Genomic DNA, 25,235 nt, shown 5'->3' with positions numbered 1-25,235 from the left:
ATTAGATTATTATTATTAATGTTTAAATGTTACTTTTTCAATTGAATATTAATACATCTATGAATTATTTCATAAATTATTATTTAGAATGAAATAATTAAGATTATTTATTTATTCAATTTAACCAGTTAACACACATTTTGACCAATGAATTTCCATACGTTTTTCCAGTCTGTTGTGACATAATTTGTCAAAACTAATTTATAGAGATTTCACTCACAAAAATTAATTCCCAGCTAATTGGAAAATAAAAATTATATTCACAATACAATTACGATTTTTTATTAACTTAATTGACTTCTCCAGGCCTATAAAACACATATATTAAACCCCATGATTAATATTTCCATGTTTTCCATGAGCCTGGGAACCATATCTGCATAAACACACGCTTCTCACGTCACTTCTCCGAGAAGAGTTTTATTCGTAACATCTTGAGCTCTACAAATATAGACTTTTCCCTTATAAAATCAAGTTATTTACAAACTCATCATTGTCCATCACACAAAAACAAAAACAAGAAACGTTAAAAACGAGTTAATCTCAGATATAATCTGCAGGATCAAAATGTCCCCATCAACTAAAGTCTTTTGTTTCCCCAAACGTTCAACTGTGTCGTAGTCTCCTGGCCCTCGTGTGTCTCAAACCCCGGACTCGACCTCTGTGATATCAGGCAGAACGTCTGAGCTGCTGTTTTCTGCACACTGAGAGTGGATAAAAACATTATAGAGTCAGAAAGAAATATTTTTGCTATTTTTGCTCATAAATGATCAATTGAATGTGTTTTTTGTGCCTTTTTTGAGTCAAATCCACTCTGACTGTGTGGAAACAGAAGCTCAGACGCTGTTAAACATCATCTGTGTTGCACAAGTCCGATGTTTGTCCGATGGTTGGTCTGTTTTTAGGTGAACTAACCTTTAAAGGTGTTCTTTCATGAGTTGATGCAACATTGCAACATGATTGTTTACTCAGGAAGTGTGTGTTTTGTCTCTCAGCTTGAGGAACGTTGTTCTTCAATGAAACAAACAAACGGGAAAGATCTTTCTTCATCCAGGAAACTTGTCTCGTCAGGCAAATGTCCTGCTGTGCTTAGTTGTCTGGTTTCATCAGACATGATCTGTGTGTGTGTGTGTGTGTGTCAGTCGTCTGGTTCAGTAACACACTGCTCCACGATCTCCCGCAGGTTCGGGTTCTCCATGGCGGCCGCCACGCGCTCCTTATCGTTGATCTGTTTGTTAACTGAGAGAGAACGACACAGGAGAACCAGTTAAGAGACTCAGCAACTCTCACACTCTCATCATCTCACACACGTCTAATCTCCCGCTGGACGACGGCCGCACGCTTCCAGCAGATCGGGACACACAAGCGGACGACATCGAGGGGTATCTGGAGATCATCATCGAGGGTCTGTGATCAAACACAGCTGTACAATGATCCAAGAGTTCGTTTCCCACTTTCTCAAACAGTTTTGTCAATGATCGATCATTTTTTGGAATTTTGGCAAAAGATTCTGTAAAATAATTATTTATTTAATTCATTTTTTGACGGATGTCTCATTTGCCATCATTATATTTGATTAATTAATTTCTTTAAATGTTATATATTATTAAAATATGAAAATTAAAATAATTAAAATGTTATATATTCAAATATATAAATTACATTAATGCATTTAAAAAAAAACAAGTCATATATGTTTATATATGCGTATTTAATATACGTATGAAATGATAATTATTTAAATTGTATATCATTAAAATATACAAATTAAAGTGATAATTATTTAAGTTGTATATATTATTAAAATTATATATGAATTAATTTCATAAAAATTAATTTAATTTTATAAAAAATAAGTCTATATACACACACTTTGACATTAAATAAATTATTTTATTTCATATATATATTTAACTGAAATTAAAATGATTACAATAATGTATATAATTATTACATTTTTCACAAATTGCTTTGTATGTGTGTATTTATGCATAAAACAATATATTTACTTTTAAATTTGTTTATAAATTTGATAAATTAATGAATAATTTGATTTAATAATTTATATATATATATATATATATATATATATATATATATATTTATTTGATCACTTTTTTATTAAAAAAAGTTTTGTTAAATTATCATAATATATATATATATGTATCATAATAAAATCATATATATATATATATATATATATATATAAAATGATTTTATTATGATAATTTAATACAACTTTTTTTAATTATAAAAATTATCAAATAAAATCACATATTTAATTTTAAATTATTAAAATACAAAATATATAAACGATATATTTTTCCAGAAACAAAAAACGTATTAAAGGTTGCAGCGAGCTTTAATGAAGAGTGTAAAGAGCACATCTAACAAGCTTGTGTTGATGTACTAGAGAAGGTCGTGTGAAACTGCAGTGATGAAGACGAACACTCACTGTCCTCCTCGGTCGAGTGCGTTCCCTCAGTTATGTAAATCTCCAGCTGGAAGGGAAGAAAGCCAGAGAGTAAACGTGATATAAAAAAAAGACACCAGAAAGAAAAGGACATCAGAAACACGAAAGGCTTCGAGAGAGTCCGACAACAGCCGTCGCGTTCGCTCTCATCAATGTGGCGTCTCATTAAAAACCTACATGCCATGAGGAGATTGTTTACTCTTCCCATTCCCTCCCATTTCCACACGGCTAATAATAGATCATCCAAACATCCGAGGAGACCTCTGAACAACTCTGAGCTTTAGCGGTGAGACGTACCTTGTGTTTGAACGGCAGACAGCGCTGAAGCTTGACTTGTAGACACAAACCTGCAGGAACAGGAGACAAGGTTTCATTAGCAGTGGTGGGAGATTTCTTCTTTCTATAATGCTGTGTGAATCATAATCATACACCGGTCACTCGTCGGCCAGAGAACTGAGTCTGGCTTCTCTCTAGTCTGTCACTGATGGAGTTTTGGTTCCTCTTTTGTCACCATTGGCTTTTGCTTAGTTGGGGACATCTAGGGCGCTTTCACACTTGGTTCGATTGCCTGTTCCGAACCCTAGTTCGATTGCTCCCCCCTCCCCCTGCCCCCGATGGACTGTGTTCACATTATATTATTTCTATCCGAACCAGTGTTGCCAGATAGGAAATGTCCAAGTATCGTACCAGAAGCTCAAAATTGTCGTATTTGGAAGAAAATTATCGTACACGAGTCAACGACATGAAAATGACAGACATCCCAACCTGCACAATGTCATTTCTGGGAGTCAAGAAATCTCCAACGGGAGGGTGGGGGTGGGTGGTGGTGGGGGGTTTCGGTTCGGTTCTGATTCGGTTCGGAAGTATAAGATTAAAGCCCGCCCACACTTACAATTGATTGGTTGGGTCCTTACATGTGCTTCGTGAGGCACACTAGCACACACACGCAAGGTCTCTCGCTCCCTCTCTACACGTTCTTCCCCCGGTAGACGTAGAATCCACAGCTAGATCAATGAGAAGCCCTATTACAACGACCATCATTTGAAGTGTCACACAGTTCTGAAATTATCGTACATTATAGGATTTTTTCCATTATTGATCGTACATCGTACAGAGGTCAAAATTATCGTACAAATACGATAATTATCGTACATCTGGCAACACTGATTCCGAACTGCGGTACGCTTGCGTCACCAGGCTGCAGCTGGCGCGTAATCGTGTTGCTTGGTAACCGCGAATGAAAAGGCGCGCAAATGGATAGACTTGCTCGGTTGACCTTTGGTTTTGTTTTCAACATAGACATACAGAAACACACTTGCGTCTGTCTGCCGCAAAAATTCTGAAAGCGTTTCAAAGACAGCGGGCTGTCCGCCGAAGACACATTATACGTCATCAATAGCGGCTCACTTCCGCGGTTTGGTTCGATTGCGTTCACATCAGCAGCGAACCGTACCCGAGTTCACATCAACCGTACCCCAGACCACCTTTTTAACCGGACTTGAGTACGGGTGCGCACCCGAGTTCGGAAGACAGCGTTCACATCATCCAAACGAACCGAACTCAGACGTCATTCGAACCCGGGTGCGCACCAAAAGTGCTAGTGTGAAAGCGCCCTTAATGTAATATTCAACAATATTATTGATCTGACTGCACTGACACCATTATATGTGACCCTGGACCACAAAACCAGTCACATGAGTAAAAAATTTTTGAAATTGAGATTTATACATCACCCGAAAGCTGAATATATAAGCTCTTCATTGATGTGTGGTTTGTTAGGATAGGACAATATTTGGCCGAAACACGACTATTGAACATCTGGAATCTGAGGGTGCAAAAAAAATCAAAACATTGAGAAAATCTCCTTTAAAGTTGTGCATTTATGTTGGCGATTGTGCAGCATTCACTCACAGAAATACATGTTTTATATATTTACGGTAGGAAATTTACTAAATATCTTCATGGAACATGATCTTTACTTAATATCCTAATGATTTTCGGCATAAAAGAAAACTCTATAATTTTGACCCGTATAATGTATTGTTGGCTATCGCCACACACATACCCGTGCGACATGTGACTGGTTTTGTGGTCCAGGGTCACACACGTATAATCTGATCTCAGCGATTGTTGAAAGAAGAGATGCAACTTTTACTCACATTAGGGTTCATTTCATACAGTTTGTTGTTCGTACTCTGGTCCGATTACGGTTTTCTCCAGAGCGGCTATATATATATATAAATTAACTGAATTAATAACTTTTTTACAACAGAAATGAACCATCACTGAACTTACTTAAGCTGTGACTGATGCTATTTTCTTCTGTGTTTCATTATTTTCCTGTTATCTCTGTAAAGCTGCTTTGAAACACTCTTGGCTTGACTTGAGTCTACCTGGGTCTTGTCTACTAATCCCTCAAGTGTGCTTTAATCACGGCCGGAGGATCTCAGAGAGAAAACAGTACAACAGAGTTTATAGAACAGGAGCATGGCAAAAACGCCATTATGCATTACATCATTTCCCTACAGTTTGATTGGTTCTTCATATGCAAACCCTTCTGTTACTAGGCAGAAGCGAACTCAGATCTCAAATCTAAGTTCAGTTGATTACTCAATACGTCATGAGAATATTCTAGACTGTTATATTTTTGATATCGTCCAGCCAGCGTCTCTGAGTCTTGAACACAGAGTGCATTTTGTCCGAGTGTTAGAATGATAGGCCTAAAGGAGAAGTAAGGTTAGATATTACCATTTTATTTATTCAAAGATCCATCACTGTTCGTGACCTCGGGTCTCCTGAGATCAACGGTCGAGGTCACACACGGATAATGAGGCGAGTCCTGTTTTGTTAAACTCTACACGTATCGAATCGAGGAACGAGAACGATTCTGAGCTCAAGAAGTGATAAAAGAGTTTCACCAGAACCATAAAAGCTCAAATCAATGTCATGGCATTCTTCAAAAGATTCGTCGGGTAAAAAAATAAATACAGCAATACATGGTTTGTGCAACATTTGTGTTCTGAGCTATTATTATTATTTATTTTTTTATCATTATTTTTTTAATAATGTTGATAATTTTGCACATTTATTTATTTGAACATGGAATAACTCACAATAAACACACTGTAACAGTGTTAGCAAAATGATACATTTCAGCATTTATATATATATTTATATATTAGTGCTGGGGAACGATTAATCGCATCCAAAATAAAAGTTTGTGTTTACATAATATATGTGTGTACTGTGTATAATTATTTTGTATATATAAATACACACATATGCATGCATATATTTAAGATGTGTTTTATATATACAAAATAATTATACACAGTACACACACATATACACAAACTTTTATTTTGGATGCCATTAGAACTAATATGATATATGTATGTATATATATATATATAAACATTTTGCTAGGTTTGCTCATGAATATATTATATCTTATTTAAGTTAACATATATTATTATTAATAATAATAATATTAATTGTATTTATTTTAATTAAAGGTAGTATTTGTCGTTCTTTCTTTAATTTATGCAGGATAAAACACTGTGTTGTGAATTTTTATTACTATTAAAAATAATGTCAAGTCATTTTCTTAATGCAAAACCATTTTTTATATGTCTCTTGATTTTGAAGTGAAATATGATTCACCCACTATCGCCTGCTGTGGATTGCAATGATTAATAAGTACAATTATTTATTCGTAAGGTTCACTATGTGAAACTCTGTTAACACTCAGACTTCATAACCGTGTTTTCTGCAGCATCAAACACCAGAACGCACTGAATCCTGTTCATTTTTAGAAGGAAAGCAAATATCAGCTCTGTGTAGATTAATATATATATATATAATCTGAGAGATTACACTGATCAGACCCTGTACTGAATGCAGTCTGTCTCGTGTCTTTAATCTTGTGTAGTTTTGTTCTTTGTTGCTGTACAGTGTGATTGTGTCGTTGTCAACAAAAGATACGGTGTGTGTGTGTGTTTTCTGCATTGTCTGCTATCTGTGAGGTGCAGTGATGAACGTTTGAGGTCACATGACTGTTTGGTCTTATCATTTCTCACACTCATACATACACATACACACACACACACACACACACACACACTATCTTTGTGGGGACTCTCCATAGACATAATGTTTTTTATACTGTACAAACTGTATATTCTGTCCCCTTACACTAGCCCTACCCATCACACACACACAAACCCGACCCCTAAACCTACCCATCACACACACACAAACCCTGACCCCTAAACCTACCCATCACTCACACACACACTAACACGACCCCTAAACCTACCCATCTCACTCACACACACACACACACACACACACACACACACACCTATCAGCGTGGCCAGAGAGCAGTGTGGGACGGTGGGAGAGAACTTAATGATGATGAGGTATTCCTCGTCTCCGAGCTCCTGCACACACACACACTTCTCCGTCACGACGTCCAGCTCCTCCAGAGTGTTGGGCTTCTCCGGATCACGGATCGTCCGGATCACGTCTGTGAAAACAGAGAGAATCACACAAAAACAAGGAAAATATCTGTAAAGAAATCTAACATTTACCTGGGTTTCCATCAAAATACCAAAATTCAAAAATTCAAAACTTTGGTACTGTACCATGGTAATACCTTGTTTTTTTTTGTTGTTGTTGTTGTTGTTGTTGTTGTGGATATACTTTGGTAATACGATGGCATTCTTTAAAGTACCAGCCAGGAAAATATAATGGTATATGATTATGGTAATGTTTACCATTGTATAACTTACAAATACAATATCATGGTATTTACACCTGACACCAGCACTTTACCATGGTATTGTATTATGGATATGTACCATAGTAATATATCATGGTATTCTTTGAAGCAACAGGTATTGGTTATATGAATACAGTTATGATTCCGTCCCATGGTTCACGTTATCTGTAAAATGTACCATGGTATTTATTTCCAACTGACACCATCGCTGTAAGTTACCCTGAAACGCCGCAGTACATCTTTGTTAAGGTCATCGATACTCACCATACACCTCCAGCGCTTTTTCCTCCATCTTATTGCTTCTCTTGTCATTCGTCAAGTCAGAAAGTCCCGTGACGATCCTGACTCGGTTCAGTAGTCCGAACACGAGCTCCATGGTCCGGTCCGGTCCATCGCCATTGCCAATTGCGTCAACGGTCACGCGCTTCTGCTCTTCCGCGTCCACAGAGTCAGACCAGAGCGATCAACAGCCGAGCAGAGAACAGCTCGTGATGACGCGTTTTAACGGTCATCAACATCGTAAATCCTTCAAAGTTTTTTTTTTTTTTTTTTTTTTTTTTTTTTGTATGTATGTACATTTATAACACTATAACTTGTATTATATCACCTTTGCATCAAATTACAAGAAACTAGTTAACGCTGCTGTGAGGGTGTTTCTGGGAGTGACATCTTTCTTTCTCTTTTCCGACTGCCGATATCAATCTACGCTACCGTATCAATCTCTCTATTTTCCCCTCTTTTTTAAAATTGTGAAAACACTATTGTGGAGTTTTTCTTTTGCTATCTGAGCAAGTGGCAACACAAATAATTATTTCATGTAGTCGCTCATTTACGTTGTTAAAATTATTATTATTAATATTATATAAAAGACATAATTATGAGATTAAAATCGAAATGATGACTTTCTTATGTCATTATTTCGATTTAGTACGTTATAATTTCGGATTTTCATCTCATAAATATGAATCAGTATGTCATATTCTAACTTTTTATATCATAATTCCGATTTAATATGTCATAACTTCGACTTTTCATCTCATAAATACAACTAGTATGACATATTTTGACTTTTCATGTCACAATTAAATATTATTTGCAAAAGAAATTACGTAGAGGAAATGGGTGCTGTGTTTGACTGGTTTTCCTGCTGTTCACGTGACGAGCATGTGATGATCAGCTGGGGTTTGTTTGCATCATGGAGGCTGGTGTTTTGACTTTAGAACGAACGCTTTAGTTCGCTTTTTGAGGACTTTGTTTTTCCATCTCGATCGTCTCTTGGTTTGTGTTTCCTGATGAAGGGTGTGTGTTGTTCCTGAGTGATTGACAGCGGCTCGCGATGCTGCAGGTGTTGAGCAGGACAGAGGCGCTGGAGGTGGACCTGCTGCCGGACACTGGTGTGTGTGCAGGTGTGGAGGACTCAGGTGTGTGTGCAGGTGTTGAGGACACAGTGAGGGTCAGGCTCAGTAAAGGCCCGTCAGTGCTGTGTTGTCTGAATGCTGGAGGTGAAGTGACCGTGAGGAACATCTCTGAGAGCATCAGATCCTCACACACACTACAGCACTCCTGCACTGAGTGAGTCTTTCACTGTAATAGCTATTATGCATTTGGTATATGTAACATTGCAGTTAATTGCAGCTGTATATCGGTCATATTTTAAACTTCTGTTGTTGTTAAATCATGTAAACTATTATGAAGTATATATCAAAATATAACTATATTTGATTTAATTGTTACACACACACATACACATGCACACACACACACACACATACATATGCACACACACACACACACACACACACACACACACACACACACACACACACACACATATATATATACACACTGACACACACACACACACACACACACACATATACAGTATACACATGCAAACACATATATATATACACACACAAACACAGTTATGTTTACTCACACACATATATACACACTCATATATAGATGTACACACACAAATTAACAACAATACTAACAATAGCAATATTAATAACTGTATATTCATTATAAGTTTGTAACATTTAGAAAAAAATATGATTTATCATATTATTATGATGTATTATTATTACTTAATACATTATAATTACATAATACATTATAATTAGTTGCAGTATAATTACATTTATTTATGATAATATATTGGTATATTTACTATTTAATAAATATAGTGTTTATACAATTTCTATTTTTACATAATATTAAGAGCAGTAATATTTATTATGATAATGAGTGTGTGTTTGTGCGGTTGAGTTTCCTGTGGGAAGATCTGTCAGATCCCGGTGGTCGTGATGTGAAGCCGAAGCTGCTCCTGCTGGACTCCCAGTGGGATCTGAGGCTGTATGAGCTGGACCCTCGGGATCAGGCGCAGCTCGTGTGTGTGACGCCTTCTGACTCGCTGCTGCGCTGCCTTCAGGACAAACACCCCGGTGAGAGAACACACACACAGTTTAGAAACATTTAGTGTGTAATGTTGCTGTTTGAGCATAAACAACATCTGCAAAGTTACGGCACTCAAAGTTCAAAGCAAAGGGAGATATTTGCTTTTAAAGAAATCACTTTTTAAGGACTACAACAAACGGCTGGTAGAGACTACACCACATTCCTCCCGGGTTAGTGACATCACCAACCCTAGAATTTACATAAACCCCGCCCCCTGAACATGCAACATGAGTCAAACCCTTTGTCTCAATGTCCATACTATCCCCGGATGATCTACTGTTTCCGGTGGATTTTCGAAGTGTGGATCCGTGCTCACTATAACAGCTGATATTACCCACAATCCATTGCGATTTGGAGGAGGAACTACAAACACGAGTGAAAAAGCGTTAAAAACTACAAAACATGGCGGATATGTGCGACCGACGGTGATAGGTTCAGATAAAGGTTTGAATGACTAATCAAAGTTTAACCTGATAGAAAAAAATACTTATTTTATGTTCTCCATGTTATATTTCATCTGCAATAACAATGTTAATGTTTGGCCATTAACTTTTAAATGCATCATTAATAATGCATTAATATGAGGAGAGTCTCCGCATGAAAGACACGCGACTGCAGATCAACGTGCTTCTGCATTTCTCTCCGTTACGGTTGGAAATTAAATGCAATTTGGAGGATTTTAACTGTGAAAAGATGATTGACAGGTCAGTTTACAGTGGCAGGATGGCTACCGGTATATGAAAGTAACCTATACGTTATAGATCCTGGGAGGGCGTGGTGCGTGGGCACAAATAAGCTGATATGGATTTTAAATGATTTTATCAACTTGAAATACAGGCATATTTTTGTAGATGTGTTCCTAAAAATATGCATATATTTTTACGTTTGCATGTGATTGTTTTAAACCCGTGTTTAGACCCGTGTTTCCCCCGTGTCCGACCCGACCCGCACCCATAACCGACACAGTTGGATATTTCTCACCCGTTTGAGCAAAATGTGCGGGTCACCCGTCGGGTACCCGAAACCGTGCAGGACTCTAAAACACACAACACAGCTGACACAGGCAAACACACAACACAGCTGACACAGTGAAACACACAACACAGCTGACACAGGTAAACACACAACACAGCTGACACAGGGAAACACACAACACAGCTGACACAGGTAAACACACAACACAGCTGACACAGGCAAACACACAACACAGCTGACACAGGGAAACACACAACACAGCTGACACAGGCAAACACACAACACAGCTGACACAGGTAAACACACAACACAGCTGACACAGGTAAACACAACACAGCTGACACAGGTAAACACAACACAGCTGACACAGGGAAACACACAACACAGCTGACACAGGGAAACACACAACACAGCTGACACAGGCAAACACACAACACAGCTGACACAGGCAAACACACAACACAGCTGACACAGGTAAACACACAACACAGCTGACACAGGGAAACACACAACACAGCTGACACAGGCAAACACACAACACAGCTGACACAGGCAAACACACAACACAGCTGACACAGGTAAACACACAACACAGCTGACACAGGTAAACACACAGCTGACACAGGCCAACACACAACACAGCTGACACAGGTAAACACACAACACAGCTGACACAGGTAAACACACAACACAGCTGACACAGGGAAACACACAACACAGCTGACACAGTGAAACACACAACACAGCTGACACAGGTAAACACACAACACAGCTGACACAGGGAAACACACAACACAGCTGACACAGGGAAACACACAACACAGCTGACACAGGCAAACACACAACACAGCTGACACAGGCAAACACACAACACAGCTGACACAGGTAAACACACAACACAGCTGACACAGGTAAACACACAACACAGCTGACACAGGCAAACACACAACACAGCTGACACAGGCAAACACACAACACAGCTGACACAGGTAAACACACAACACAGCTGACACAGGGAAACACACAACACAGCTGACACAGGTAAACACACAACACAGCTGACACAGGGAAACACACAACACAGCTGACACAGGCAAACACACAACACAGCTGACACAGGTAAACACACAACACAGCTGACACAGGTAAACACACACAGCTGACACAGGTAAACACACAACACAGCTGACACAGGTAAACACACAACACAGCTGACACAGGTAAACACACAACACAGCTGACACAGGTAAACACACAACACAGCTGACACAGGTAAACACACAACACAGCTGACACAGGGAAACACACAACACAGCTGACACAGGTAAACACACAACACAGCTGACACAGGCAAACACACAACACAGCTGACACAGGTAAACACACAACACAGCTGACACAGGTAAACACACACAGCTGACACAGGCAAACACACAACACAGCTGACACAGGTAAACACACAACACAGCTGACACAGGTAAACACACACAGCTGACACAGGTAAACACACAACACAGCTGACACAGGTAAACACACACAGCTGACACAGGTAAACACACAACACAGCTGACACAGGCAAACACACAACACAGCCGACACAGGTAAACACACAACACAGCCGACACAGGTAAACACACACAGCCGACACAGGGAAACACACGACACAGCCGACACAGGTAAACACACGACACAGCCGACACAGGCAAACACACGACACAGCCGACACAGGCAAACACACGACACAGCCGACACAGGCAAACACACGACACAGCTGACACAGGGAAACACACGACACAGCTGACACAGGGAAACACACAACACAGCTGACACAGGGAAACACACAACACAGCTGACACAGGTAAACACAACACAGCTGACACAGGGAAACACACAACACAGCTGACACAGGGAAACACACAACACAGCTGACACAGGGAAACACACAGCTGACACAGGTAAACACACACAGCTGACACAGGGAAACACACAGCTGACACAGGCAAACACACAACACAGCTGACACAGGCAAACACACAACACAGCTGACACAGGGAAACACACAACACAGCTGACACAGGGAAACACACAACACAGCTGACACAGTGAAACACACAACACAGCTGACACAGGGAAACACACAACACAGCTGACACAGGGAAACACACAACACAGCTGACACAGGCAAACACACAACACAGCTGACACAGGCAAACACACAACACAGCTGACACAGGCAAACACACAACACAGCTGACACAGGTAAACACACAACACAGCTGACACAGGTAAACACACAACACAGCCGACACAGGTAAACACACAACACAGCCGACACAGGCAAACACACAACACAGCCGACACAGGCAAACACACAACACAGCCGACACAGGCAAACACACAACACAGCCGACACAGGCAAACACAACACAGCCGACACAGGTAAACACACAACACAGCTGACACAGGGAAACACACAACACAGCTGACACAGGGAAACACACGACACAGCTGACACAGGGAAACACACAACACAGCTGACACAGGTAAACACACAGCTGACACAGGTAAACACACAACACAGCTGACACAGGCAAACACACAACACAGCTGACACAGGCAAACACACAACACAGCTGACACAGGTAAACACACAACACAGCTGACACAGGGAAACACACAACACAGCTGACACAGGGAAACACACAACACAGCTGACACAGGGAAACACACAACACAGCTGACACAGGGAAACACACAACACAGCTGACACAGGCAAACACACAACACAGCTGACACAGGCAAACACACAACACAGCTGACACAGGCAAACACACAACACAGCTGACACAGGTAAACACACAACACAGCTGACACAGGTAAACACACAACACAGCCGACACAGGTAAACACACAACACAGCCGACACAGGCAAACACACAACACAGCCGACACAGGCAAACACACAACACAGCCGACACAGGTAAACACACAACACAGCCGACACAGGGAAACACAACACAGCCGACACAGGTAAACACACAACAAAGCTGACACAGGGAAACACACAACACAGCTGACACAGGTAAACACACAACACAGCTGACACAGGTAAACACACAACACAGCTGACACAGGCAAACACACAACACAGCTGACACAGGTAAACACACAACACAGCTGACACAGGTAAACACACACAGCCGACACAGGTAAACACACAACACAGCCGACACAGGTAAACACACAACACAGCCGACACAGGTAAACACACAACACAGCCGACACAGGTAAACACACAACACAGCCGACACAGGCAAACACACGACACAGCTGACACAGGCAAACACACAACACAGCTGACACAGGGAAACACACAACACAGCTGACACAACAACACAGCTGACACAGGCAAACACACGACACAGCTGACACAGGGAAACACACGACACAGCTGACACAGGGAAACACACGACACAGCTGACACAGGGAAACACACGACACAGCTGACACAGGTAAACACACAACACAGCTGACACAGGGAAACACACAACACAGCTGACACAGGTAAACACAACACAGCTGACACAGGGAAACACACAACACAGCTGACACAGGGAAACACACAACACAGCTGACACAGGGAAACACACAGCTGACACAGGTAAACACACACAGCTGACACAGGGAAACACACAACACAGCTGACACAGGTAAACACACAACACAGCTGACACAGGGAAACACACAACACAGCTGACACAGGGAAACACACAACACAGCTGACACAGGGAAACACACAACACAGCTGACACAGGTAAACACACAACACAGCTGACACAGGTAAACACACAACACAGCTGACACAGGTAAACACACACAGCTGACACAGGTAAACACACACAGCTGACACAGGTAAACACACACAGCTGACACAGTGAAACACACAACACAGCTGACACAGGGAAACACACAACACAGCTGACACTGGGAAACACACAACACAGCTGACACAGGTAAACACACAACACAGCTGACACAGGTAAACACACAACACAGCTGACACAGGTAAACACACAACACAGCTGACACAGGCAAACACACAACACAGCTGACACAGGGAAACACACAACACAGCTGACACTGGGAAACACACAACACAGCTGACACAGGTAAACACACAACACAGCTGACACAGGTAAACACACAACACAGCTGACACAGGTAAACACACAACACAGCTGACACAGGTAAACACACAACACAGCTGACACAGGTAAACACACAACACAGCTGACACAGGTAAACACACACAGCTGACACAGGTAAACACACACCACAGCTGACACAGGTAAACACACACAGCTGACACAGGTAAACACACACAGCTGACACAGGTAAACACACATGCTAGAAGAGTTTCTGTTTTGTATGTTTCTGGTCCCGCTTCGGATGCCACGATGCCATCAAGCGGTATCTCTGGTCGTAATCAGTCCTTCACTGACCAATCAGCGTTCATTAGCAGAATGCTAGCGTGTTATGGGCAACGACAACTCAACCTGTGAGAAATCGATAGGACATAAGTACTCGTTCATTCAACTTTCGACTTATAACCCATGTTGAACTTGCAAAACCTACAATCAAATCTGAGATTTCTCAACGGCACTTGGGTGAAAGAGACAAATTTAGCCGTCTAGCCCCATAGACTCCCATTCATTCTGCACTCATGGGCGATCGCCCCCAGTGGAGCTCTGGTGGAACTACAACCAACATTCGGTACAATAGGACTTAATTGGGAGTGGCCAGGCTCTCCGTAGGCGGGCTCTGACACACACAAAAGTTTTTAAAGCTCCGCCCTCTGCGCTGGGAGTAGCAGCTCATTTGTATTTAAAGGGACACACACAAAACGGTGCGTTTTTGCTCACCCTCAAAAAGTGACAATTTTAACATGCTATAAAAATATCTGTGGGGTATTTTGAGCTAAACCTTCACACACACACTCTGGGGGAGTAATACAAAGACTTATTTTACATCTTGTAAAAAGGGGCATGACACCACCCCTTTAAACCCTGCTGTGTGCATGTGTGTGATCGCCCACTGTCCTCCTCAGATGTGTGTGAGCTGCTCTCTCTCTCTCCACTGAGCTTCACTGATGGTCTGTGTGTCCTGCTGGTCAACACTTCTGTCCTGCTGACGCTGCGCTGGACCGACGAGACCTCGAGCCTAGACACACACTCCTCCTGCCGCCTCGACACAGCGATCCCTACGGGTTTATCCTGTGTGGATCACCGGCTCTGTCGGGGAACGCTGTTCCTTCTGCTCAGCACTGGACTCGCGTGTATCCTTCAGTCAGAGAAATGACAATCCTTCTCTGATACAGACAGGCTGCAGTTCACCTTTGAGATGGTTGAGGTTTATTTATGGACATTAGGACATATTTTTATTTTGAAGTGAAAAGTGAATATATAATAAAAAACTTAAAACTTAAACTAAAACTTTAAAATCTCTGAAGTATTTCAAACTTTTAAATTATATTAAACAATTATGCATTATTATATACACACACTACTGGTCAAAAGTTTGGAGTAATTACATTTTTTTATGTTTTTATGTTTATTATGCATAGTACAATTCTTAGGCAGTACAAAAATACTACCATAATGTAAATACTTTTTATTTATTTATTTTGTAATTTTTGACTTAATGTCTCTTTTTAAATGTGTATGATTGAGTTTTGACCTTGATCTGTGTTCTCCTTGACGCTGTGTGTCAGACGTGTTCGACAGCACTGATGGGACGCTCCTGGCGACGGTGGACTTCCTCTTATACTGCGGTTCAGCAGACGTTTCTCCATCCGTCTCCTTCTGTCTGATCCAGATCTCACATGATCTCAGTACAGCGGTGACCGTGACCCGGCAGAACCAGGCCCTCGCCCTCGACCTCAACCACTACTTCCGGTGCATGTTCAATTCTGCTATTAATATTATACAGTCCATATTGGACAATTCAACCGTCTCCATTGAGTTTGTATTGTGTGAAGCTGCCTCCTCGTCATTTCTGACTTATAACAAAAAACAGAACAATGTCTGAAAGCTGCTATGTAACAAGGTGTACAGCAAACAAGCTAATAAACTCAGAAATACATTTTTATAAACTGTGGACCACAAAAAACAGTGTTTAAGGACACAGAAGTGGAGACAGGCTGGAGCGAATGGGTAAATTGTGTAATCCTGATACTCAGTATGCACTGGAGTAAATATTTAGTCACTGTTAAGTCAAATATCCAAATGTCAGTTTTATATATTATATTTCTGTAAGGTTCACTCTCCTGTCACTGATAACGTTCCCCTCAGTGGCGTTCGTTAGTTCTGAGTAATACGACATGTTGCGCTCTTTCTCAATCGCCTGTATCCACTTATGTGTCCTTAAACGCTTTATAATCCGTTGTTATTGTTTTTAGTGTGTTTTTCATATATTTGTTTACCTATATAAATAAAGTATAATTAAAATGAAGCATTTTGGATATATGTATACATTATATATATAACATTGCGATTAAATAACGTGAAGTAAACTGCAATTTCCAGATCTATTTCCTATTCCTATCAGATCTAAATTCCTGTATTTCAGGATGTATCCAGATCACTTATGTTGTCGCGCTGCCCCTAATCCGCCGTCTCTCGTGCCCAATGAATCATTGGATCAGGACAGCATCGCAAGCTCCGCCCACAACCTGACCATACTGGATAAACCCTTTCAAACAGACAGGTACTATTGTGTGACCCTGGATCACAAAAGTTGTGCATTTATGTTCAAAATTGCGCTGCATTCACTCACAAAAATAAATGTTTTATATATTTACGGTAGGAAATGTACAAAATATCTTCATGGAACATGATCTTTACTAAATATCCTAATGGTTTTTGGCATAATCGATCATTTTGACCCATACAATGTATTGTTGGCTATTGCCACACATATACCCGTGTGACATGTGACTGATTTTGTGGTCCAGGGTCACATATAAATCTGACTTAACATAATGCATCTCCATAATGCAACACTATCTAACACTTCATTTCCCGGGCCGTTTAAATGTGTTCAGGTCGTGGGAGTCGCGTCTGTCGTTGCTGTATAGTCGATGTAAAGGCCCGGTTCGCCCGGGTCGCGGGTTCCCCTGGTTCAGAGACTTCACACACATCGAGTGCCGACGGGCGGCCGCCACTGCCAAACTCTCCCAGTCCTCCGTGAAGCCAGGGGGCGCTGTGACGTGTTTCACCGTGCCGGAGAGAGCCACGCCGACGGGCCTGAACGTGTCCGAGTTCTCCGCGCTGGTTACGTTCGTTTCTCCTGCGAACGCAAACACGGTTCTGGCCTACTGGGATCTGGAGGGTCAAAGCGTCACGTACCAGCGGTCAGACGCTCCTGCCGTACCCGTCCAGAGATCAGACGACGAACACCTGTGTCTGTTGCTGAAGGGTGAGACACGTAATCTGTTGATCTGACCTCTTATGCCACATGTCAAAATATTACCTGTTTCTATTTTAAAGTGCTCCTATTATGCTATTTTAAAGTTTCCTTTACATGCATCAAAGGTCAAAAAACTGTTTAATTTCCTCATGATATACATCAATGATTCTCAAACGACTCGTCAGCTGAATCAATCTCTCTAAATCCCGCCTTTCCGCGAGCTACTCTGCTCTGATTGGCCAGACAGCTCAGTCTGTTGTGATTGGTTTACCGCGCACAGCGCATCGAAAACAAAAACGCTCATTGCCATAACAACGTCAGCTGTTCTGAGGCTTCGGACACCGTAAACTAAACACAGTAACGAACAATGACGTCGATTTGACCATATCAATGCGAGCGCGAGTCCGATGATGAAACACTGGAAGAACTAGTTATTCAACCCGAACCCGAAGCATTTATTTAAACACAAGCATTAATGCAAATATTTATTTAAGCATTTATTTATCCATAATAATTCTTTCATTATTTTTTAGCATTTATTCAAGCTTTTTTATTTGAGTATTTGTTTAAACATTTATTTAAGCATTTTTTATTTAAGCCTTTATTTAAAATTTACAGTATTAAACATTTATGTATTCAAGAGTTCATTCATTTATTTAGGCGTTTTTTTTAAGCATTTATGTAAATATGTATTAAGACATTTATTTATCCATTAAAGCATTTTTGTTAATTTATGCATTTAAGAATTTATTTAAATACAATTTTTTTTTTGCATTTATTCATTCATTTATTTAAGCATTAGTTTAAATATTTATTTATGCATTTATTTATTTAACCATTTTTAAAGTATTGTAATATTATTTGTACTGCCTTTTAAATATGCATGACATATTTTTGTATTGTGATAAAAAAAAATTGAGTATTCATGGAAATTACTAATATGGCTTGATTTTCTTTATGCAAAATATAAATCTTTTTTTTATTTTTATTTTTTATTATATAAAATAAGATTTGATTGTGTGCTTACAAAAAATACTGTGATGTTACACTGACTGTATTACCATGTAACATTGAGTGTATATCATGTTACTGAATGTTGAGTGTGTGTGTGTGTGTGTGTGTGTGTGTGTGTGTGTTTGTGTGTGTGTGTGTGTGTGTGTGTGTTATAGCGTCGGGTCTGTCGGTGGTTCTGTTCTGTGTGACGCAGGAGGAACTGTTGAACCGGCTGATGGTTTTTGGCACCGCTGGTACGGTCGACTCGCTCTGCCATCTGAACGCATGGGGACGCTGTTCAATACCCATTCATGCCCTACAGGTACACACACACACACACACACACACACACACACACACACAAGCTATGCCATTTCATCCCAATATTATTCATGAAACTGATGTGTTTAAGAGGACCTATTCTGCTGTCTTCATCTTTCTTTAGTGTGTAGTGTTGCTGTTTGAGCATGAAAACGTTCTTCTCTATATCAGAGTCAGTGTTTCTGAACTCATTGTAGTCTTGAGTTTCTTTCGGGAGCGAACACGTCTCAATATTCCTCATTATAATAATTCATACGCAGAATAAAGGGGCGGGGCCTGGTTGAGTTTGTTAATAGTGTGTTGAAACATTTCCAAAACACACTCGAAGCGCTCAACCAATCACAACACACTGCTCCAGCCGACCAATCAGAGCACAGTGTGCTTTTCAGAAGGCGGGGCTTCATAGAGACAGGAAGTAAACAGAGCGTTACTGACAGACTGGGAAGAGAGGAGCCCCAACAATGGAGAATATGAGGAGAATAATCAACATTTAAGCTGGAAAACCTGTTCTAGTAGAGACTAACAACAACATCAAGACTGTAAAAGGGGCATAATAGGTCTTTAAGAAACTCAAGGCTGTTTTTATGGTTTAAAGTGCCTAAAACCCTTTAACTCATTGTTCACACAACCTCAAACTTGGCTGCATTGTGTCTGAAATGTCAGTAAGTCTACATGAATATGATGTTCATTTCAGGCCGGCCTCAAGAACCATCAGCTGGACACGGTTGACTTCTTTCTGAAGAGTAAGGAGAATATCCTGAGCCCCGCGCCTGGGTTTGTTCTGCCCGATCAAACGCCGGTCGTCTCGACCCAAACGCAGCTGAGGAGTAAGACACCCGCTTTAATGAGATCTTCTGATCCTAACCCCCCCCACCCCCCCCCCCCTCCCGCTGCTCAATTAAACCATCAGAAGAAGTCTCGGATCTGCCAGGTTATTGAAGGGCAGGAGAAAGAGTCTTTTTTGCTCATGACCTCAGTGATTGGATCTCATGAAATATGATATCGGTCTTATTTCAGTCACAAACAAGCAAAAGAAAAACATAGAATTTACGACAGATATATTTAAAATATATATAATATATAAAAATAATATAATAATCCACAATATATCGGCCACCATATCGGTATCGGCTGATATATGTTCATTTTTAATGTTATCGTTATCGGTCCAATAAGAACATTTGGCCGATATATTAAAGCTGATAAATAATGTATTATTTCCTTCAGCTGAGAGACTTCAGATGCGCACTTTTTTGCTTGAAATATGATTGAAATCACTGAAATCACAGGAAAATACTGTTAAGTGCAGCGCAAGTGGCTTTTAATGGTGAGGCTTTTGTTTTGTAATCAGACTCTTAAAAATTATATACAATTTTTGATTTAGATTTTAACGGCCCATATCAATAAATCCATTTCAAATATAAAGAGTTAATGGTTATTGTTTCTGCCAAAATGTTCATATCGGTGCATTTCTAACTATACTAAATAATATTAGAGTGATTTCTGAAGGATCATGTGACACTGAAGAATAAAGTAATGATGCTGAAAGCTTTGATCACAAAAATAAATTACACTCAATATATTCACATAGAAAAAAGTTATTTTTAAATTATAATAATATTTCTCTGTTTTACTGTATTTTTGATCAAATGAATGCAGCATTGGTGAGCAGAAGAGACTTTACACACATTAGGTCGTAATTATTCCACACTTCTGTGTGTGTGTGTGTGTGTGTGTGTGTACTTGTACAACTATCTTTGTGAGGACCAGTTTGAGTTTTAGACCATTGGAGTGAGGACAAAGAGAGTAACGTGTGGACATTTTGGCCGGTCCTCACTCTCTGAGAGCCTTTAAAGGCCTGTTTGAGGGTCAAGACTTGGTTTTAGGGATAAGGTTATAATGAGGTCAAGGGTCGGTTTAGGGTTAAAGGTCGGTTTAGGGTCAGGGGTCGGGTTAGGCACTTAGTTGTGATGGGTAAGGTTAGGGTAAGCGGATAGAGATTGCATTGTGTCAATGAATGTCCTCATAAAGATAGATGCACAAGAGTGTGTGTGTGTGTGTGTGTGTGTGTGTGTGTGTGTGTGTGTGTGTGTGTGTGTGTGTGTGTGTGTGTGTGTGTGTGTGTGTGTGTGTGTGTGTGTGTGATGGGCAGGTTTAGGGGTCAGGTTAGTGTAAGGGAATAGAATATACAGTTTGTACAGTATAAAAACCATTATGTCTATGGAATGTCCCCGTTTAGATAGCTAAGTAAACGCGTGTGTGTGTGTGTGTGTGTTTCAGATGTTCAGGCTCTGTGTCCGGCGCTGGATCTGCTGCGTTCTGCCATACGGGACACACACACAGAAGCCCAGAGTCATCAGTTCTGTGAACAACTGCTGAGCATCACGCTGACCTTCCTCAACACACAAACCAAAGTCCTCCTCACCAGCGCTCACGGTAAAACACACACGCCATCTCAGAGAAGTGAGCGCTTATCTTGAGACGTGAAACTGACGTGTGTGTTCAGGGTTCGTACAAAGTGCTTGAATTATATATATCTTTTTTATTTAAATCCTGGAAAACAGCCATTTTTATGAATAATTACTTGAAAAGTGCTTGAATTATTAAAAGTTCATGTATACATGTACATATGAAATTAGTGTTTAATTGTTTCGGAAAAAAACATTCATTCTTTTCACGCAAAATGAATGCTGCCGCTCGTCTGATATAGATTTTGAGCCATTTCACATGGCTATTAGCGTGATGTTGCTCATTTATTCCCAAGTGTATTATAAAACTTTCATTCTTCAGGTCAAGCACATAATCATTGGGGGCAAAAATCTGTTTGAATGAGGAAATCATTCATATCCTTATAGTGGTTAGGGGATTTCATATGACGGGCTTGAATAGGATTTTGAAATCCTAATAAAATTGCATTTCTGGAATACCTTTTTTAGAATATGAAAGATAATGAAGATATTGTATGATAAATAATAAAAAAGTCTGTACTGTACGAACTCTGTGTGTTGTGTGTAGAGCTGGACGTGAACCGGCAGGAGTGTGTGCAGATTTTATACGGCTACATCTCTGATCTGCGTGGGTTCATGAAGAAGTTCCCCTGGGCAGATGGAGGTGAAACACCGGTGTGTGTGAGTCCTCGAGCTCCAGCGTCCAGCGCCGCCACCGACCCGGAGTGGCAGTCGCTCTCTGATGAGGTCAGTCAACCAAACACTCGAGACACGATCCATGAAACATGACATCAGGCCTGATATATATGTGAGTGTGTGAGTGTGTGTGTGTGTGTGTGTGTGTGTGTGTGTGTGTGTGTGTGTGTGTGTGTGTGTGTGTGTGTGTGTGTGTGTGTGTGTGTGTGTGTGTGTGTGTGTGTGTGTGTGTGTGTGTGTGTGTGTGAGAGAGTGTGTGTGTGTGTGTGTGTGTGTGTGTGTGTGTGTGTGTGTGTGTGAGAGTGTGTGTGTGTGTGTGTGAGAGTGTGTGTGTGTGTGTGTGTGTGTGTGTGTGTGTGTGTGTGTGGGAGTGAGTGGGTGTGTATAAACAAATGCACACACACGTAGTTTTATTCTTTGTGTGCCTTTCAGGAAGCGCTGTGTTGATATATAGATATAGATCTGACAGTCTGTGCCGCCATCTATTGGTGTAACAATGTAACTTTCACTGAAGTCAGAATCACTAACAGACCTGTTCTCAATACCAAATACAGCATATTAATTATATCAAATAAAATATTATTTACCTAACTATAATATTTAAAGTCCTCCTGTGGTGAAAATCCAGCTTTTAATGTTGTTTATGTGTCTATGTGGTGTTTTTAATATGCTATAGTATGCTATGTACACAATCTACGTACATGAGCACTGACAGATCTCTGAAAACGTCTAAACAAATTGTCAAATAGACGTTGTTTGTTTTTTTTAATCGCACATTTGAGGTCTAAACAACTACATTCCGTGACTCAGTAACAGTAGTAGGTTTGCTCCTCCACCATCGACGCTTTCTGTGAGAAATCCTGCCAGTTTAGATGCGGCAGAAGCAAGCCGAGTCATACAAATTGTGAAACGGTTTCCGTGTGATATCAGAATATTGCAAAGGCTCTCAGCCAATCAGATTTGAGAACCAGGGCCCAGTCGCATAAACATAGCCATTATGTTAACACGGTGTCTTAAGAGCTGTACGAACAGCTAGCAGTAACTCACTTTAAAAAGATATAACAGTCTTAAAAGAAAGAAATTGATGACTAACTTGTAAGACTAGTCTTTTATGCAGTTTATGCATAGTTTATGCAACCTTGCGTGTGTGTGTGTTTCAGGGTGTTGTGCAGCGCGCTATATTAAGCAGAAGGATCCCACAAGCGCAGGCTTTTCTACGCAGACGTGGCTCTTCTGAATGCAGATTGGAGGACATCAGGAAGACAGGATTGAAACACACCTTTACCTGTCTCACTCACAGAGACCTGGAGCAGGCTAAAACACTGCTGACTAACATGGTACACACACACACACACACACACACACACGATCAAACAAACAGCTGAAATATTGGACACTGCTGTTCAAAAGTTTGGGGTCTGGAAAGACTGTTTAATGTTTCTGAAAGAGTCTCTTCTGCTCAACAAGACTTTGATTAAAAATACAGTAAAATTTGTGAATTATTAAATTTTTAAATAATGTGAATATATATTTTAAAGTGTAATTTATTCCTGTGATCAAAGCTGAATGTTCAACATCATTACTCCAGTCTTCAGTGTCACATGATCCTTCAGAAATCATGATGATTTGATGCTCAAGAAACATTTATGATTATTATGTCAGGATTCTTTGCTGAATTTACTGTCACTTTTGATCAATTTAATGTGCCCTTGCTAAATAAAAGTATTGATTTCTTTAAAATGATATACATCTTCCTGACCCCCAGACTTTGATTTTACAGTGCAATGTAACGCAGGACTGACTGTCTGTGTTTTCAGGGCTTTAATGTGAAGGAGCAGCTCCACAGCATCTGTGTTTTCACCGCCGATCGGGATCTAAGGGCCTTCATGGTGAGAAGAAACTATATATGGGCAATCTAATCCTCAAAATAAACTCGATCACTGGATGGACTGGACTGGATTAATTTTTTTTTCTTTTTTTTTATCGTTAGGGATTATTTTTTGCTGTTTTAGTAATTTAGTATTGTTTTTGTGCTGTGGTTCCCAGGTTGAGGAGCTGCAGAAGCAGAATTACCTCTCGCGTGAAGAGTTTGAGCAGGTGGAGGTCATTCAGACGATCGAGAGCTTGTGTTCGACTCCTGCGACGAGACGCTCCAGCCGTCTGGACAGCAGCAGGCGAGTTATTTCTGGCATATTTGACACTTTTATTGAGACAATAGCACAGGAAATGATGTAGGCGGTACAGAATGACTTGAGCTCAATTTGAGCATCATTTGTTGACATGAATTAGATGACTTTAACTGCTTTTGGCTGACTGATTTTGTGGGTGTTCTGTGCAGGGTTCTGCAGATGACCCGGTCCGATCCCGACAGCAGAAGAGTTCTGGAGGAGATCCTGCAGGAACCAGAGGCGTCGTCTTCCGGGTCCGTACTGGATCCCGTGCGTCTGGACTGGGTCAGATACTGGGACAGAGACGCTCAGAACGCCATCCTTCTGTCCCGACTGCAGCCGTCCAGTGAGTTGGCTGAACGCTTTATAATCTTAGTAGAGATGCACTGATGTACCAAAAAAACGAACATTTTAAAACATTTAAAACCATCGGCTATAGCATGAAAAAGGCC

The 25,235-nt window shown here is 40.5% G+C and overlaps 2 protein-coding genes across 7 annotated transcripts in view; one reads left to right on the top strand and one right to left on the bottom strand.

Annotated features, from left to right (window-relative positions):
* Positions 1-410: 410 nt before the first annotated feature.
* ciao2a (cytosolic iron-sulfur assembly component 2A) lies at positions 411-7,752 on the bottom strand. 6 transcript variants are annotated; one of them, XR_014029342.1, is made up of 7 exons: positions 7,521-7,707; positions 7,131-7,197; positions 6,837-7,001; positions 2,771-2,820; positions 2,456-2,501; positions 916-1,239; positions 411-704 (listed from the first exon to the last, which is right to left on the bottom strand). XR_014029342.1 is itself a non-coding variant. In XM_081355412.1 (6 exons), exons 1-6 carry the CDS (start codon positions 7,566-7,568, stop codon positions 1,139-1,141), a joined length of 477 nt encoding a protein of 158 aa, XP_081211538.1. In that variant the 5' UTR covers positions 7,569-7,732; the 3' UTR covers positions 411-1,138. The 6 variants fall into 6 exon arrangements, 2 of the variants coding, with proteins under 2 accessions (XP_081211538.1, XP_081211539.1); XR_014029343.1 differs by having other exon boundaries at positions 794-1,239; positions 7,521-7,666; XR_014029340.1 differs by lacking the exon at positions 7,131-7,197 and having other exon boundaries at positions 794-1,239; positions 7,521-7,732.
* Positions 7,753-8,423: 671 nt separating this feature from the next.
* Positions 8,424-25,235, top strand: part of spg11 (SPG11 vesicle trafficking associated, spatacsin) — a 48,024-nt gene continuing 31,212 nt past the window's right edge. The window contains exons 1-14 of the mRNA XM_081356423.1: positions 8,424-8,828; positions 9,528-9,703; positions 15,799-16,026; positions 16,462-16,645; positions 17,319-17,456; positions 17,794-18,167; positions 19,328-19,473; positions 20,167-20,299; positions 21,753-21,908; positions 22,488-22,666; positions 23,776-23,952; positions 24,433-24,504; positions 24,662-24,789; positions 24,954-25,129. Of these exons, the coding sequence (XP_081212549.1) occupies positions 8,593-8,828; positions 9,528-9,703; positions 15,799-16,026; positions 16,462-16,645; positions 17,319-17,456; positions 17,794-18,167; positions 19,328-19,473; positions 20,167-20,299; positions 21,753-21,908; positions 22,488-22,666; positions 23,776-23,952; positions 24,433-24,504; positions 24,662-24,789; positions 24,954-25,129 (2,503 nt within the window). The 5' untranslated portion in view covers positions 8,424-8,592. The remainder of the gene's footprint in view (positions 8,829-9,527; positions 9,704-15,798; positions 16,027-16,461; positions 16,646-17,318; positions 17,457-17,793; positions 18,168-19,327; positions 19,474-20,166; positions 20,300-21,752; positions 21,909-22,487; positions 22,667-23,775; positions 23,953-24,432; positions 24,505-24,661; positions 24,790-24,953; positions 25,130-25,235) is intronic.

The sequence above is a fragment of the Scardinius erythrophthalmus genome (genome assembly GCF_964197995.2).
Source record: "Scardinius erythrophthalmus genome assembly, chromosome: 24".
Classification (NCBI taxonomy): domain Eukaryota; kingdom Metazoa; phylum Chordata; class Actinopteri; order Cypriniformes; family Leuciscidae; genus Scardinius; species Scardinius erythrophthalmus.
This window is presented reverse-complemented; position numbering and strand designations above follow the sequence as displayed.